Source organism: Conger conger, chromosome 5, assembly GCF_963514075.1.
Source record: "Conger conger chromosome 5, fConCon1.1, whole genome shotgun sequence".
NCBI classification, from domain to species: domain Eukaryota; kingdom Metazoa; phylum Chordata; class Actinopteri; order Anguilliformes; family Congridae; genus Conger; species Conger conger.
Genome location: NC_083764.1, coordinates 59547346 through 59565493, shown reverse-complemented (window position 1 = coordinate 59565493; position 18148 = coordinate 59547346). Strand labels below are relative to the sequence as shown.

The 18148-nt window shown below is 41.5% G+C and overlaps 1 protein-coding gene across 1 annotated transcript in view; it reads left to right on the top strand.

Moving 5' to 3' along the window:
* Positions 1-18148, top strand: part of ak5 (adenylate kinase 5) — a 62811-nt gene that overhangs the window by 7375 nt on the left and 37288 nt on the right. The window contains exons 5-6 of the mRNA XM_061241140.1: positions 593-706; positions 5735-5926. Coding sequence (XP_061097124.1) covers positions 593-706; positions 5735-5926 — 306 coding nt within the window. The remainder of the gene's footprint in view (positions 1-592; positions 707-5734; positions 5927-18148) is intronic.

The window sequence follows — 18148 nt, the reverse complement described above, 5'->3', positions numbered from 1 at the left end:
ATTCTGACACTGCTTAGCCTTTGAAAGATGAAAGCTTTTGCTTAGCCTTTGAAAATGAAAAAATGGCCACTGAAAACAGCAGCATGTGTCATGAAATCCACAATTGTTTTTCACAGTTTTGGAAATATCTGTCTTGACTTTGCCGCCACCGTTGTCAAATCGACACAGTGCAATGTCAAGGTTCGATAGGCATGACACATCTGAGTCATTCCCCGTATGTCTCCACTGACAGAGTGTACATTGGCTCTTCCATCAATGGTGAAGTGGAAAAACTGATTTAGCGGTGTCGACAAAAGTTTCTCACAGCTGAAAGAACGTGGGCTCTCATACATTATAAAGGAGAAGATGTGAGCAAGTCTGTGCTCACACTTATAGTGTCCTACCTATTATTATTATTTTTTATGTGAGGAATATGGGGAATTCTACAGTATCAACAATTGTCAACATAAAGCGTGTAGAAATTGGTTCCACAAAATGTTTTAATTCTTTTAGCATCCAGCTACGTGCATGTACATGAATAACATTCTCTGACAACTGAAATGGTAGCACTGCGATTGCAATATTTCTGACTGTTGACTATATATTCCTTTAGGAAACCACTATAACTGAGATAAAACAGAAAATCATGAAAATCCCAGATGCCAGTGGTATTGTCATTGATGGATTTCCTCGTGATGTCGGGCAAGCTCTGTCATTTGAGGATCAGGTGAGCATCACTACTGGAATGTATATTTTTACGTTGAGTGAAGTACTACTTAATGCTACAATGATTGAATGAGTCAGTGAGATTGAAGGGAAGAGTGTTTTCTCATTGTAAAAGGATAATCACAATCACGCTAATGGGCACTCTTTGTAATATAAACGCACTAAATTCTCTAAATTCTCATGTGAATTTCTCGATGAATGTATAATGTCAGAACAGTATGTGGAATATGGTGGAATGGTCTTCTGAATCCCAAAGTGGGTAGATTTGAACCTTGATGCATAACCCACCCAACATATTTGAGATCCACACATACCTGTACAGCAGGGATCATGAAATCATGGTCCTCAAGGTTTGAGAACCACTGGCTTTCCACCCTCCCTTTGCCTGGGAGTCAGGTGTGAAAATAGTCTGGCCAATTGTTGAGCACTAATTGTTCAGCCAATTACCTGGGAGAAAAGACAACCAAGGCCAGATTTGGATTCAAGGTCCGTATTTGATGGTTGCTACTGTACTGCATGGGACACAAATATCATTGACAATTCCACCAGTGCTCCTGTCACCTTTCCCACCAATTCCAAAAGAATTACATTACATTACATTATTGGCATTTGGCAGACGCTCTTATCCAGAGCGACGTACAACAAAGTGCATACCCATAACCAGGGATAAGTTCGCTGAAAGACCCTAGAGGGAAGTACAATTTCAACTGCTACCTGGACAGCAAAGATAAGGACGAGGGCCAATTTTTATTTTTTTTGGTGATGATACTATATGTCACATACTATATAGTATCATCACTATATGTGATGATACTATATGTCAAATCTTTGAGGATCCACTTCTTTGAGGATTTATTTCATATGGTCAGCTTTGGAAATCACTGTTGCAGATAAATGTTTCTGCACGTGGGACAGGTCTGGTGAAATTAACTGAACCGTGCAAGCTGGTTGCCTGTCAGGTATGGTAATTAAAACCTCTATACAATCCAATACTTCCTCTAATGCATTTTCTGTCAAATGCGCATTAGCATTGTTTTCAAAAATTGTTACTTTTTGCAGAGTTGTGACATTGGCAGAAACTGTAACAATGGCAGAATGTTGTTGCCAAAACAAGAGCTTGATTGGTTTGAAGAAATAATGTGCAGTGAGCCAGAATACCATGTACACTAATCTGTTATGAGGGTTTCTTTTTATTTAATGATACTGACACAATGTGTACTTTTCCAGTGAAGAAATTAAATGGCAACACCTCTTGAATTATTGCTTGCCGTTTTATTTGCCCTTAAGGGGACACGTGTGTGACAGGACATAGAGACACAAAAGGAGCTGTAAAACATTACTGAAATATTGTTCAGACACACATCTGGCAGCAGCAGATGGAAATACCGTTCAGATTTGCTGTTTACAATATATGGGCTCATTACGACAGGTTTTCAATCACAATGCCTGTTATCACACTATCCATCTCACTTAATTTTCTCAACCAATGGCAAATACAAAAACCGCATGTATATACTGTATATATGCAGTGATGCTGGTTTTCAACAAGTGCAAGATCATTAGAAGCTCTCCTGAAATAGTGTCTCTGTAATAGCCTGGCTACAACAATCTTTCTGCATTCCCCAGAATGTGAAAGAACGGAGAGAGAAAAACAAGGTCGAGATTTGCCTCTAAATCCAGAATTTATGGAAGACCTAACATGCATGCCGTAGACGGCAGATGGCATGGTGAGATGACCAATGTGTCATTTGTTTCTCAGTTTTTCCAAAGGGTATTACCAGCGTAATTTTGACTTCCATTTCATAGCGTACCCAACAAATTATGTGGTGCTGCTACTTCACCAGGGAATAATGTTGCTCAGGGAAAATGAACTGTGAGACGAATGGAAGTGCTTGAAAAGCAAGTGGAGGTATGTGTCACGCTTCTGTGAACCACCTTGTCTATTACAACCTCCGGTGTGTTAAAGTGCTGCTCCCAGCCTGTTTATGTGACGGTCTGGGATTGCTGACTACATTTGGCGCATTGCACTCAAGCTCCTGGTGTTTGCCTGGTGATAATTTTGTCATCAGCCAGTTGAGTTTAAGTCAGGTAAGGTATCTTGTGATGCTGTTTCATTCGTCCTGTCCTCACAAGAACGAACCAGGCGCATGAAGTCTATTGGCAGTGAGATATGCTTCTCCTCCAATCAGCGATAGCTCTCCTGTAGTACTCTCCAGTCTGTACTGTAGGTTTGTATATGGTGACATGACTCTTTATAAGCACAATTGGTCATTCTGAAGTGGGGGGGAAATTGTTGAAGGAAAAAATGGTTTCGGTTCCCTTCTAGTGGTGCAATGCTGTTTGTTTGGTGGCTACTTCTTTATCGTTGATTCAGTAAGGTCTAAATGTACAAGTATGTTGTCATAACACAAGTTTATGTGGATGTACTTCAGTCTACACTCACTGAGCACTTTATAAGGAACACTTACAAGATCATGCGATTATCTAATCAGTCAATTAAAATCATGCAGAATAGGGGAAAAAAGTGATCTCAGTGATTTCGACAGTGGCATGATTGTTCGTGCCAGATGGGCTGGTTTGAGTATTTCTGTAACTTTCTGTCTCTTGGGATTTTCATGCACAAGAGTTTATTAGAGACTTCTTTTTTGTAAAACAAAAGACATACAGCTAGCGGCAGTTCTGCCAATGGAAACACCTTGTTGATGAGAGAGGTCAATGGAGAATGGCCAGACTGGTTCGAGCTGACAGAAAGGTTGTGGTAACTCATGCAGATGAGGCATACAGATGGTAGGGTCAGAATTTGCAGCTGACAAATCTGCAGAAATTGTGTGATGCAATTATGTCAACATGGAACAGAATCTCAAAGGAATGTTTTGAGAGAAAAGGGAGGCCGTACCCAGTATTATGTAATGTTCCTAATAAAGTGCTCAGTGAGTGTTAGTCCTGTATATGTATATGAAAGTCTGCTAAGCCATAGATCACAGAGACAAATACATTGGCCAGGAGAAAGCATTAGAATGCTCATAAATCGGCATGATATTGATGGCTTACAGTATGAGTTAATTACTCTATGCTCACGTGAACAGGGAACAGTCTTGCACCTTCTCAGTTGGAGCAGCTTGAAATCATTAAATACTTTAACCCTGACGGAACAAAATGTTAAGCCCTTGTAGCACACTCCAGACAATGGCTGGCTTGCCAGAGTTAAGCAGGAAATATTTTAACATGGGGGAAGAAGATAAACAATTATGCACAATGAGTCTTGCTTCCCCTTTAAAAAGCACAGCCTTTCAAGATGAAAATAGCTCTGGGAGTGGACTCCACTGTGACAAATAAAAAGCAGTGAGAGAGAACAGGCAGCCCTCTGTTATACAGTTTAAAACACTGCTGCTAAGGACAGAGATTTGTATTTATTTATTGTTGTTTACCTGTGATTTCTTTAAGGGAGCAGAACAAGCTCACATTTTGCTTGTTTTGTCACAGCAACCAGGCAGCCAGTTATAGGTACAAAAGCTAAACATAGAAAATGCTGTGTCTGGGGAGGTCTTATTTTTAGGCCTGTCTCATCCCTGTCCAACATTAATGTCCTCCGCAATACCCGCAGCCAACTCCGGCTGCATCTCACTCTGCCAACCACCAGAGGAGTTCATGCAGCTGGTGCAATCTTACTGAGGGTGCCTGATTGGCTAGTGGGGTAACAGTGTCACAAAGACGCAGAGATACCCTATTCATCTCAAACCTTCCCTCTTTTGATGATGTCATAACCAATTATCCCCTTTGGAATTCCTAGCAGTCTCTGAATATCTTTTGGAATTTGAAAATGTTGGGCTTGAAAACACAATGGATCAGCAACCACAATGCTGGGCAAATCCCCTTTCAAATTGTATGACCATATTACCAAAAATGAGCATTCTGCATTGCTTTTTCTAAGTTATGTCTGGGCGGGTTTTTCCAGAAAGACCATTTGGAGACTATGAAAAAATAAAAATGTAAAAAATAAATAAATGTAAAAAAAAAAACATACACCATTGGAAATAAATGCTTAAATGCTACTCAGTCATCACTGTAATACCATACCCCTAGCCGGTTGTATGCTGAGCAGAAGTTATACTGTAGTCGCTTGCATTTGATGCTTCTCCACATTTTTGGAATTAGAACCCATTATGGATTTGGTTTGCTGGACCCTTGCCCTGAAAAGAATACTGACTTTTGGATTTCCAAAATGCAGAACCATTGTCGCTAAAGCAATATCAATGCTAAATAGTTTATACAGATAAAACCGTGAGTATATAGCATATAGTGTGAAAATGTCACCATGGCAAAAAAGGAATGAATGCAGATAAACCCACTCCAGCCCGGCGTGACTCACAGGGTTAGCTATGTAATCATACAGTATACATAGACTCACACACAAAATGGGTAGTTCAGCACATCTGAAACCAGTGCCTAAGACGATTTATTAGACAAAATTAGGGCAATCATTTGGTATCTATGGAAACGTGTATTTTTATTGCGCACAGGTGGCTGCTTCGTACTTGTCTTCATATTTGTGATTGAAATGTAAATGTACTCCCATATACATATATACTGTAGCTAGTTGCACGCAGTATGTTTAATGCCTTCTGTGTCTCATGGGAAAAGGTGATGAGAGAAGAGAAGAGAAAGAATATGAAAGAAAAAAATATTTCCATGGCATTTAACAACCAAAACACAAATTAAAATGGTGCTATTTATATTCAGTGACACTGTGGCACTGTATGTTTTCTCGCCTGCTCTCAGACTGGCATTAGATGACTAAGACCCCGTTATTCAGTATGAAGACAATACCTCACCTTTCCAGGAAAATTCTGAATATTATTGTGGATGTGTGAATGTGCGCGTGTGTGCCTGTGTACCTGTGTGTGTGTGTGTGTGTGTGTGTGTGTTCATCCTACACACCGTCGGTGTGCACTGTACCAAACTGACATCCCCTGTGCCTGCCTGGTCCTCTCTCTCTCTCTCTCTCTCTCTCTCTCTCTCTCCGGAGCAGATCTGCACTCCAGACCTGGTGGTGTTTTTAGCCTGCACCAACCACCGCCTGAAGGAACGTCTGGAGAGGCGCGCAGAGCAGCAGGGTCGCCCCGACGACAACCCCAAGGCCACCGAGCGCCGCCTGACCAACTTCAAACAGAACGCCGTCCCCCTGGTCCAGTACTTCCAGGAGAAGGGCCTCATCGTCACGGTGAGTCCGGCCTGCAACGGCTTACCCAGACAGAGAGGGCCAATGTGACCGGGTTCACAGGAAACAAGACGGGCTGCTTTCCTGCAATGCTGAGATGTAGTTTGTGTTCAGGCTGAATCTGAGCTGAACCAACTTGTTCGATCTGGTATGCTCCGTTCTGCAAACTAGGTGCTTTTGACATTGCATTTGTCTTTCAGTTTTTAAAAAAAGGCAATTTCCCTGCAATTTCCTCAAAAACAAGGCAGGGAATCCAGTCTGGCTAGAGAATCCAGCCTTCCCTTCGGCGTTTCCCAGTCTTCTGCCTGCTGAGCTCATCCATAATTTCGGCGCGTGAAACTCTCCGCATCTCTCTTCACTTGCAGCGGGAGCCGTGTAGGTTTTGTGTTGTCGGCCGCTGATCGTGACAAATAGGGATGAAGGAAGCCGCTTCAGTTCCGCTGGCAGGCTCGTACGCTGGGGAGGCCGGCTGTTTTGATCTGGCTGGCCCGGATGGTCCAGATGGAGTGGGAGATTTGGGCCATCATCACTCACTGCTGGGGGCAGTACTGGTGCACTAGAATTATTACCCATTAGGCAGTTACCAACAGAGGGAATCCAGACAGTGAAAGCAGCTATTTCAGGGTTGCATGTGGCCCGGTTTAACCAGGCAAGGCATCGTTACTAATTAAAGTGTTGACAGTAGTGTTAATTACACTGCTGTGTTTCTGATTATCTCCTGCTCGCTCTCGTTTGGCAAGGTGGTCGTACGAGAAAGCTGGTGGGTGTCCTACCGTGCCATTTATCAAGGCTTAAGCCCCAATGTTTTGGTTTACACCAAGTCTTGGGTTAAAGGGCTGACACTGGGTTAAAACTGGTGTTAAAATTGATTTCATTAATTCATACACATTTTTTGAACCTATTAGCAGATCCATCTGCAAGCAGAAATATTTATCTGTTGTAAGTGATGAAAACAATTTTTGTCACAAACCAGACTGCTTCCCTTTTAAGTATTTTATGGACATGTAATGTAGTTTGAGAGATGGACAGGTGAGTTGTTTCTGAAAATTTGAATAATGGTGATTGGCTTGTAGTGTCGCCTGTTTGGAAAATTAGTGCGCTTTCATCCAGCTGTTTTTTGACAGACTGCCTTAATTACTATATAATGCTTTTTTACAGCAAGCTAATGTTACAGCCAGGTAGACATAAAAGCTAGCTGCCTGGATAGGTCAAATCAATTAAGCACAATTATTCTGTTGCTCCATTGTTAATAACAGGTTTTTCCCACAGGCCACTGTAAAGTGTGTCATAACTGTCTAATGTATTTATTTATTATATAAATTTTTTTTTTGCTGTTGTAAAAACACTACATTTTGTACTGAAAAGTTTACTGTTTGTTTTACGCAGGCAAAAAATCTATATGCCATTGGAAACTTAATTCCATGCTACTCAGTCTCTGTAATACCGTAACTGTCAGTTCTATGCTGATCAGAAGATATACTGCACTGTAGTTGCATGCGTATGGAGAGGTTATCTATACAAAATGACCGCGTTACCAGTACTGCTTAGAGAACCTCGTACTTTAGGCGGGCTGATCGTGAGAGCCCATACAAAACTTGAATAATGGTATTCCTGTTTGGCATTCCTGTTTGGAAAATTAAAGTGAGATTCAACCATTCTAAATATGTATGAAGCTCTAAGTAGTGAATGATGGTTGACGGCCAGTTCAAGGATGAAATATCACAAATATTAAAACTCAGTATATGTAAATATGTAGTCATGGCGATGTGTAAGTCACCTAAATGCAAAGTGAGTCCAGTAAACAAGCAAATGCCTGGATTATTATGGACTGCATGTATATAGGACGTGGCATTGGCATGAAGGGCCTGGTTACAATACTGTAGATGAAAATACACATCACTTCTTTACGTAACGTCACTGAGCCTTGGCAAATATCCAGCGGCATAAATGTATTATTATCGAAACATAAATAACTTTGTGTAGATTAAAATGTATGATATCTTCTAGCTGTCCTTATGCACGGTTCATTTCTCCTCCATAAATAGGTATATATCCATTAAGCAGTTTTTACATAAAATATCTTTACTATCATATCAGAGATTTCCTAAAAAGAAAGCGAATAACCCGTTTTCAGCTTGGGTCAAGATGTCTTTATTTTTCTTTCTAAAAATAGGCTATCCTAAGGGATTAAATAACATTTTAGTTGAGCTATTTTAGTTAAAGATAAAGGTGTCTGTCACTGGTGCATAATGTCTCTCTTGTACATGAAAACATGACTTTGGTTCACAGTTACAGTCGAACCGCACAAAGCCAAACAGCACAAAGCCTAGCCCAACATTAATTTATATGGTAATCGCTTTCAGGGAATAAAATGGCAAGGGCTAAATTCATAATTAGATGATATATTTGTCATAAGACACTGGTATCTGATAAACGCACTGGTATCTCTGACATATGGCTACTCATTGACATGCATTTCCACCTATTACCTACAGTAATTCCAGCTCACTTAGGCTGCTAATTTATTTCCCAGGTTTTTAGGAATCAATCCTCAGGTGTGAACCCTGCTTGAACTGATTTGCAAGCGTTTCATTAAACTAGATGACTAGGTGGACTGCCCTGGATGTCGTGAACTGAGGAGTCAGGATTTGAAACGTCCGCAATGAAAGACTGTGATAAAGATGATGTACAGTACAGTATACTGATGGGGTGTTTGTCAGCGTCTGTGTTTGTTGTGAATATTTGAGCAGGGAAGCCATGCCCGTGTGTCACTGTTACTGGTGTGGAATACGTGCCATTGAAGTCAAAGCTGACCATGTAGCAATAGCAGGCCAACAAATTAATTGACCAGTCAAAGCATCCAATCAGATTTCATGTACTGTAGCGTGCGCAACCTTGGTAGGGAAATGTCACAGACAGCTACAGAGCCTGGCAAAGGGAAGTCAATAATAATTATTCTTTTTACAAAAACATGAATGGCAGATGGAGAGAGTGTGCGACTGCAGGAAACACAGCTGGGGAATTGAGCTTTTTTTATTTTTTATTTTTTATGAAAGGGCTTATTTTCCCTGAAATGATGGTTTGGCATGTATTACTGGCGCAGTGCGTGATGACGCGAATGTTCTTCGCTGTGTAAGGCCCGGTGACATTTAATCTTTTCCAGACATGGCACTGGTAGATATTTCTGAACTTATTGCGCGTCACAGATTCTAATTCGGTAGCTGATATATGAGATATTGTTTCAAATCAACAACTGAAAAAGTGAACTGAACTGAATCCTTCAGTTTTCTAGTGTGGGAGAGAGCACTATTTTAGGTAAATAACCAGAGTGTGATTGAGTGGCGGAGTATGAGGGAGTCGATTGATTCAAGTTCTCCCTCAGCTCTTTGCTAAATTTGATTGGTCTCCATTTATAATAGCCAACATTTACTTCTCTCTGAAAGCTAGGAAATAAGCAATTGTCAACACTTGCTGTCAGAGGAATTTAGAGTCTCCGGAATGGACTCCGCTGTGGCATTGTAAATGCTCATGACCCATTGACTGTGAAAAAACAGTAAAACTGAGATTGGTTCATCTCTCTCGGTCGGGTTATCTCTGTCTCTTTCTCTTTCTCTGTCTCTCCGCTTTTCACGTTCAGTTTCTCACCTCCCTTCACTCTCCCTCCTTCTCCATCTCTTCCTCCCCCCTTCTGTCTCCTCATGGCAACACAATTTCTTCTGTTTCTTTTTTTAATTCTTAGAAAAACAGGCTGTGTACTGTATGTCTCTGATAGGTATATCTGGTGTGCACAATACAATCTGTTAAATGACAACCGTTACTCTTGTTGCTAAAATCCTTTTTCATTCTAGATTCATCACTAGTGTATTTGTATATTTCTATAATATTCCTGCATGGTTTTTTTCAAATTATTTTATGATCTGTTTTCCTAGGAATGGGATTTGAGATACATCTAATACTACTGAGTGCTGGGAAAGCCTTGTCACTTATCCACTGTAGTTGCATACAGTAGCTATCTAGAAAGTGTACAGAAAGCATTTACATGGAAATTCACAAATCAAAAGTAAATAATTTATTTCCGTAAAAAATATTTTTTTATCCTCCTGCAGCGTAAATAAAGACTTTCACATTTTATGCATCAAAATGGAGGCAATGGGTTTAAATATCATAAATGTGTTGAAATATTCCACTTTCTTAAGTTACTCTGCAGTTGAATTTCAGTCACAGGTTCTGGGCCCTGGTGCCAAACTGGCCAGCAGTGGTTTCTCATCGCTGGGGAAGAAATTGCACACTTTGTTCTTTGTATGGCTTAGTCATGACAAGACTTCCAAAACAATAGCCTCTGCCCTGTCTCCTTTGTTTTTTCATGTGTGGGCTGAAGAACTGAACAGATACCCGTTGCTGGAAAACACCACCCACAAACATGTGAAACTGAATATAACAAACAGCCAAGCATTTTATCGCAAAACAATGTTTGCATTTTAACAGGTTTTTTTTTTTCTTTTAGGAAGGGAGAGAGGGCTTCAGTCTTTTACAGTCCTTTACAGTATATGTTTAAATTGGTGGCAACAACATTTGCCGTGAAAATACCCCATTAGCTAAGCTTCGATAGTTTTTTTCATACAGATCAACACTGCTGCTCAGTTCTGAACGTACTGTAAAAGCTAACACACCAATTTGTGTTTCATGATTTGGTTTAACTAGAACATTCTGGTGGCCTTTGTAACAAAGCCAGAGCGTGCCTGTGGAAAGCGCATCAGTGAAATGCATCGTAAAGGTGCAGTGGGAAAATAATAGGCGTCTAGTGCTCAACATTCTTTTTAGAACTATGCCATTATTTTGTCATACAGTGCTGTCATCTCCTTGGAAATGGTTGGGAACACCGGTTAGAACATTACTTACACCTGGACTGAATACAATACTACTTCTCAAGAGTATTGGAGGATTCCTGTCACTTCTAGAGCAATTAAAGAACAGTGAAGATGAATCCATGAGCACTATTAATATCGCCCGGCACCGTTGAGTATGTAAATGCCTTTGGTTTTAAGACTAATGCAAATGGGGGAGAATGGGGAAGAAATGTCATGGAGCTGACAGGAAGGTGACAGTACTGATATAACCATGCATTACAACAGTGGTATGCAAAAGAGCATCTCTGAATACACAACACGTCAAACCTGTAAGTGAATAGGCTGCAGCGGCAGAAGACCAATAAGTCTAGAAATCAAATCAAAATCAAAAGTAAAAAGTCTAGTAAATACCTAATAAAGTGTATTTAAGGGAATCAATTGGACTCAAGGGATTTTTTTTATTTAATGCAAATGTATTTGAATATAAAGATGTTCAAAGAATTTATTCTCTGAAACGCAGTGATGCATAACCGCATGGCTACTGATAAAATTATGAGAATGAAATGTCAAATTAATTCGAAAATGTGCTAAAAGGGGCTAAAGTATATAAAGTACATATAGTACCAAAATCCTACTAGCTGACTTCTCTTAGCCATTCCTGTGGCATCTACATCTGTGGGTTTGTACTGTGCATTTTTGCTACGCTTGTGCACAAGTCATACTCCTTGGATATCGGCATCCCAGCCTTGTGGGGAAGATGATAACCATTACTATTTTATATCTCCTAATGATAACAGGTAGAATAGCATACTTAATGCAATAACCACTATAAATTGTATGAAAAAGAGCTACATGCATATTCCCTGCATATACAGTATAAAGATGGCAGATGCAAAGCAGGGCCCCCCCAAGTATACTGCCTCTGGCTCTTTTGAGTAATCTGTGCCACTCAGTAGCTAGAATGGCTTTTATGAGACGAGAAATGCAGCGTGTGCCAGTCCCAAGAGCCGTTTCATTTCTTTCCTACTCCCTTGACTGCATTTCGGTTGTGTAACAGTAACTCGGCTTTATAACTAATTACAATTTAATTAGATTTTATCTGCAAGTAATTAACTTTGCCAATGAGTCATGAGATTTACAGAGAGGTAAATACAGTCGTGTCCCTGGACTGGACTGAAAGCGCGGGGTTCCCGTTGTGATCCCGCTCGCTGACCTGCTGGACAGAGCTCGGGAGTGTGACGCAAGCCCTTTCTCCGCAGTTTATGATTCTGACGGAACAACCTTTGAGCCAATGGACGGCCATGACCCGGCCCATTTAGAGCAGGACTGCGGGCTGCCTTTTGCCAAGTAGAGCACTAAAAAGCAGAAATGAGATCAGCTGTCATGCATCTCTGTTGCCACACACTGCAGTGCGACTCTCTTCACCTCCCAGCAGCATCCAGCAGGCCCATCCGTCCACACTGCTTCTGAGGAAAACCTACTGTCGTACGGAGTATTTATTCGATTGCATCTCCTGATATTACGTTACATTACATTATTGGCATTTGGCAGACGCTCTTATCCAGAGCGACGTGCAGTTGATTAGACTAAGCAGGAGACAATCCTCCCCTAGAGCAATGCAGGGTTAAGGGCCCAACGGCTGTGCGGATCTTATTGTGGCTACACCGGGATTAGAACTGCCGACCTTGCGTGTCCCAGTCATTTACCTTCACCACTATGCTACAGGCAGCCCCTATGTGCTCTGTCAACTACAGACAATTGGAATTTTGCGTTCATAGCTGCTGTTTCTCATTTAGACCAAGGACTACGTTCAGTCAGCATTTGTGCTTTGACTTAAAAATAAATGTTTTGATTTTACAAACACTGCGCGGCGATAAAATGCCCCTATGTATAAGTCAAAGTGAAGGACAGGTACTGATTTAATCTAGGCCCGTGTCTGAGATGCAGCCAGACTGCCTCGCGCATTACCATTATATTTGTAGAATCTGACTGCCGTGCTTCCTACCCAGAAGGTCTTGCTATACACACACAGGGCCAAAATAATCAGCATGTCCAACAGTGGCGCTAAGAGGAAGCTTAATATTCCAAGTGGATGTGCCTCCCAATTAAACAATAATACGGAAATTTCAATTCAGCAGCGATTCTTGGCAGAAGCTCTCTCTCAGACCAGAACCACAGCTTTCAGCTTATGCTGCTTGTGTCGTGTGTCGCATGCCTTATACTTTACCCCTAGAATTGACATGCATTGCATCTGAATGTGGTGGTTCCTTGATGGATATGGTCGAATTGTGTGTAGGCAGCGTGCTAGACTGTTTTATAAGAGGAACACCAAGCCAGCTGAGCACCCTCAAAGCTTTAACACATTTTAATGTCCAAAAGCAAAATGCAATGGTGTGATTTATACTTGGTAAAATGTGCTATCTTTGAAGACAAACATTTGGTTTATTATGAAAGTGACCACTGTATTGCTTACACGGCCAAATAAATCACTTGTGACGTGGCCAGCAGTACTGTTAAGAGTTTACTGGCTGAAGCTACAGTACGGCACTTTTCCTCTTCAGTGAACTCCACATGGGGTGTGTTGGCACGGGTGACTGATTGTCTTCCTTTTGTTAGAAACCAGTCGCTGTTTGCATTTCTTTTTACACTTTCACCACTGTGCTTCTTTCAATAGGCACTTTAGAAAGTATGATTGATTGTGTTTTTTGTCTGGTTTTTCTATGTACTGTAAATAATGCTTAATGCAAGTTTTTCCTAATTTCATACTGTGATCTTCATAAGATGGTGGATCCAATCTGTTCCCATCCATTCCTATTCAATATTCGCTCTGCTTACATCGCTGTTGTTATGAATAATACTTGTCCTTTGCTGTAAACTGAGCTGTACCAAGACTGTTTTGTTTGTTTCAAAGGATATTAATAGAATATATGGGAGAGTTGAAACATTAATTAGTACACATTCATTACTGCAGTTACCAGCGACTAATCTCACACTTTGTGTGACATAAACGTGGGTGAATTCACACACCTCCGTTATCACTTATTACTCACTGACCTTCATTCGCACACCATTTATAATATGCATTCAATGTTTCCAGCTTGGTGACAGGTGTTGTTTGCAGTGCTGCTGCATGCTTAATTGTGCTAATCTTTAACTGGTGTGACTAAAATTTGCAACTCTCCAAATTATCATCCAGTAACTGATTTTTCCTTAGTGTCCGTAGCTACCTGGCTGTTAATATTCACCTGGCTTGTTAGCTGGGCGGCTAATAATATGGAGGGTTTTCTGTATATCATTTTTCTTTTTGTTGCTGACTGTTTTCGAGCCAAGAAGCTTCAGCTCTAAGGCAGTCGGTCTTAATCTAAAGCCTTGGTTCATGGGATGCTGGTGGCTCAGACTGACCAGACAATGTTTCAATGTGTTGATGGGGCACCATGGTCTAGTATCAAACCCAGCTGTGGGCCACAGATTTGTGGGGTGATTCCTAATAGGTTCCACAGTCACCCAGGGATTGGAGGGTTTCAATTTGGGAGGATCGCTGAGTTTCATCTCACACCAGCAACCCCACTGGTCGATCAGGCAAGTCCGCCTGTTAAGTCGGACATGGAATGTATTCCTCCTGTTCGCGTCTGTGCAAGCCATTCAGAACATTCACATTCTAAGAAATTAGATTCACTCACAAGCTTATTTTCGGTGAGCCTACATGGAACTCCCTCAGCATTAAAGCAGAAAATGTCCCTTGTGGAAATTAGCCTGGCTGCTTTTGCACAAGAAGTATCTTGATTATTCATTGAAGATGTCAGCCCCTCCTTTATCTTGGCTGCAGACTGAGATACATTAAGAAAGTTAAGCAGATTTGGAGTGGCTTTCCTAACAGCCCTTCTATAGTCTACAATTGTTGTCTGTTTTTTTTTTTTGGAGAACATTAGTGTCAAGAACAGTCACATTTTGTGGCATGTATAATGCTAATAGTAAAAAAAAATGCCCTTATATTTTCCTGGACTGGAGTCACGCTCTTGTCCACATGGGGAGGGCTGAAGCTGAGTTTCATCTCACACCAGCAACCCCACTGGTCGATCAGGCAAGTCCGCCTGTTAAGTCGGACATGGAATGTATTCCTCCTGTTCGCGTCTGTGCAAGCCCAGCTTGAAAAATGTGGTGTGATAAGAAGTAGCTGCTGATTTCATGTGCTTTGGAGGAGAATGCATACTTGTCTACCCCTAAGTCGGGGTTGCTGGGAGCAATGCGGCGTGAGTTTGATTGGGAATTCCAAACGTTTCCATAAAGATTTATTGATTGGCCGTTTGAGGGTTTGCAGTCTGAGATTTGTAAAATGATTGTTTGCAGAACTCTATCCATTGCTGGCTGTTTGAGCACGTAGAAAGCAAGATGCGTGATAGTAATGAAGTCGTAAGAGTTCCAGGAACTCGTTAGTACACGCTTCGGGGAGATGGTGTGCATTCCAGAGATGCCAATTACGGCCATATCTGGCCCATGATTCTTAGAGCAGGGGCACTGCTGAGAACCAGGGCACCCAGGAGACCTCGCTCTCCAAGGAAAGGTGTTAATGATTGATAGGGACTCAATTTATAAGGTGGTGTAAACAGTGCAGTGTGACCCTGCCAAACGGTGCATTGTCTGCCTGGGGCCCAATTAGTAGACCTCGTGCAACATGGGAACAGTCTCCTGCCAAAGTCCAGGAGGGTCGAGTGATCGTGGTTTACATGGTAATTAATGACTCAGGCTAGAGTTGATTCGAGGTGTTCTTGTAATTTTGCGAGGTTCCATGGTTGAGAGCCGATCCCCAGCTGCGGATGTGGTGTAGAATACCGGCAATTAAAATCCAGCCGAGCAAGATTTTAAAGTGAGATTTGACAGGTGAGCGGAGGTGGATGCTGGTGACAACCCCCAACAGGGAAAAAGTGCTTAATTTGCACCAAGGGATCTTCAAAAAGGGCTCTGTTAATGACTGGACTGCTGGCCTAATTAACGGGGAGGGAGGAGATAGAGTCATGCACAATGTACTGTGCGCACCGTCACGCTCCATAATTACCAGTGATACGCGACCGCATCTCAGCCAGGGAGGTCCCCTTATTAGCGATATTACCTCAGGAACAACAGGTTCCTGGGATGGTATTCAGATCATTCGCTCCTTTTTTTTAACGCTCAAAAACAATGCGGTGCCGTGATGTGTCTGCAGGTGGCTTTGTGCGGACAGGAGCCGCCGAATTCCGTTGTCTGTGAGGGTGTCTTTTTGAAACTTCTATTGAAACTAATGAGGTCAATCACGCCAAGACACCAAGATGTTCTGACATTTACAAGTACACACAGACTTGAAGATGCAGGCTGAAATGTCTCGGCGTGTGTTCGTTTAAATTGCATTCTAATTCATGTGGAATTATTCATGTGTATACTGTGTGCCTGTACCTTTATTAAAAGCATGTGCGGTTATTCACATGCTTGATAAAGACGATAAAGACTCAAAGTGCGATGCTATGTTTCAATGCTCAAACGTGTGAAAAATATTATACTTGAATACTGATTCAAGGTAGTCAACCAAAATAACACTTTTCTCAAATTATATTTATTTAATCACAGTGTCACAAGTATTCACACGTCTTTTCAGTGATATTCAATCAAGATCAATCGTACATTGATTAGACCAAATGCCTGTGCAACAGCCACTCCCCACACAAATCATGGCTCTTGTGATTGTTACACAGAGAAATGTTGAATAGAATGAAATTAATTAACCTAGAGTATTCAGAACATTCACATTCTAAGAAATTAGATTCACTCACAAGCTTATTTTCGGTGAGCCTACATGGAACTCCCTCAGCATTAAAGCAGAAAATGTCCCTTGTGGAAATTAGCTTGGCTGCTTTTGCACAAGAAGTATCTTGATTATTCATTGAAGATGTCAGCCCCTCCTTTATCTTGGCTGCAGACTGAGATACATTAAGAAAGTTAAGCAGATTTTGAGTGGCTTTCCTAACAGCCCTTCTATAGTCTACAATTGTTGTCTGTTTTTTTTTTTTTGGAGACAGTCACATTTTGTGGCATGTATAATGCTGATAGTAAAAAAAAATTCCCTTATATTTTCCTGGACTGGAGTCACGCTCTTGTCCACATGGGGAGGGCTGAAGCTGGATTGCATGTGCAGTCCTGAAAAGCAGCGAATTTACACAGGACACACAGTACTGGAGCGGAGGCACATATTTCACTGATGACTACTGATCGCCGATGGGCGCTTGACATCATCGGTAGGAATAGAGCAGCAAACAGCCCAGGGAGCCCTTGCCATGTTAAACTAGGCCAGCGTTGCCCTGCCGCTGCAGTCTGCCGGTCCCAGCTGGCTAATGGCAAAGGCCAGGCTCAAACCCCGAGACTTCAATAAACAACTCAACCGGCTGGGCCAACTTCCTTTTCTAAAAATATCTGACTCTCAATCTGTGGATTGTAATGGAAGAACATGTGGGCTCACGCCCCCCCCCCCCCCCCCCCCCCCTCCCCCCATCCCCCTCACAGCTACAATGGAAGGAATAGCCTGAAGGTGTCTGGGCCTTAGCAAAAGCAGCGGACACACCCTTCACAACCCCGTTCCTTAAAATGGACACACGGGGGAGAGTATAACTGATGTATTACGTTTCACACGGCGCAGGTGAACAGACCGTAGCTGCAGACTGCTGCCGCACTGCGTGAGCTCCACACATTAACATACAGCTTTAGTTTTGACGCTCTGTCACTCTCCGTAATGACTTTGAGGGAAGATAAGACGCTGTAATAAGGATTCCCGCCTGTCGTGGCTGTGCGTTTAAGGAGTACGCCACGGCTGAGAGCATCTTCAGAGACAAATTTGCCTTTCGACAGCTTCCCAAAAGATGCTTCCTCTTGCACAGATTAAATGTATTTACTGTTTCAAAATGGCAAAAAAAAAGAAAAAAAAGCTTTAAGCTCCTCATTGAATTAATCGTATATGAAAGAAAGAATATTATCTTTTTTTTATCCTTGATTTTTTTTCAGCAAAATAATAGATCATTAGCGTAATCCCCCTTTTCATTGAAATGCTTTTCATGGCTATTATTGTCAGTAGTAATTATATAAGTACTGTATTATGCGCTAAGTACAGTGAAGGAAAATTCTCAGGAAATCCATGCTGCATTTACCAATGAGGAGCATCAGACTTTAAATACAGACTGATTAAGTACACATTGATGGCTGTTTCACTTATATGTGAGGTTAAGCTCTTGTTGAGATGATAATAATTTACTAATGCCTTTCCAAAAAAGTGTCTATTAATACCACCATGGCAATTGAATAATATCGCAGTCTAATTAAATTCATGAATTGATAAATATGCTTTTTAATATGATGATGG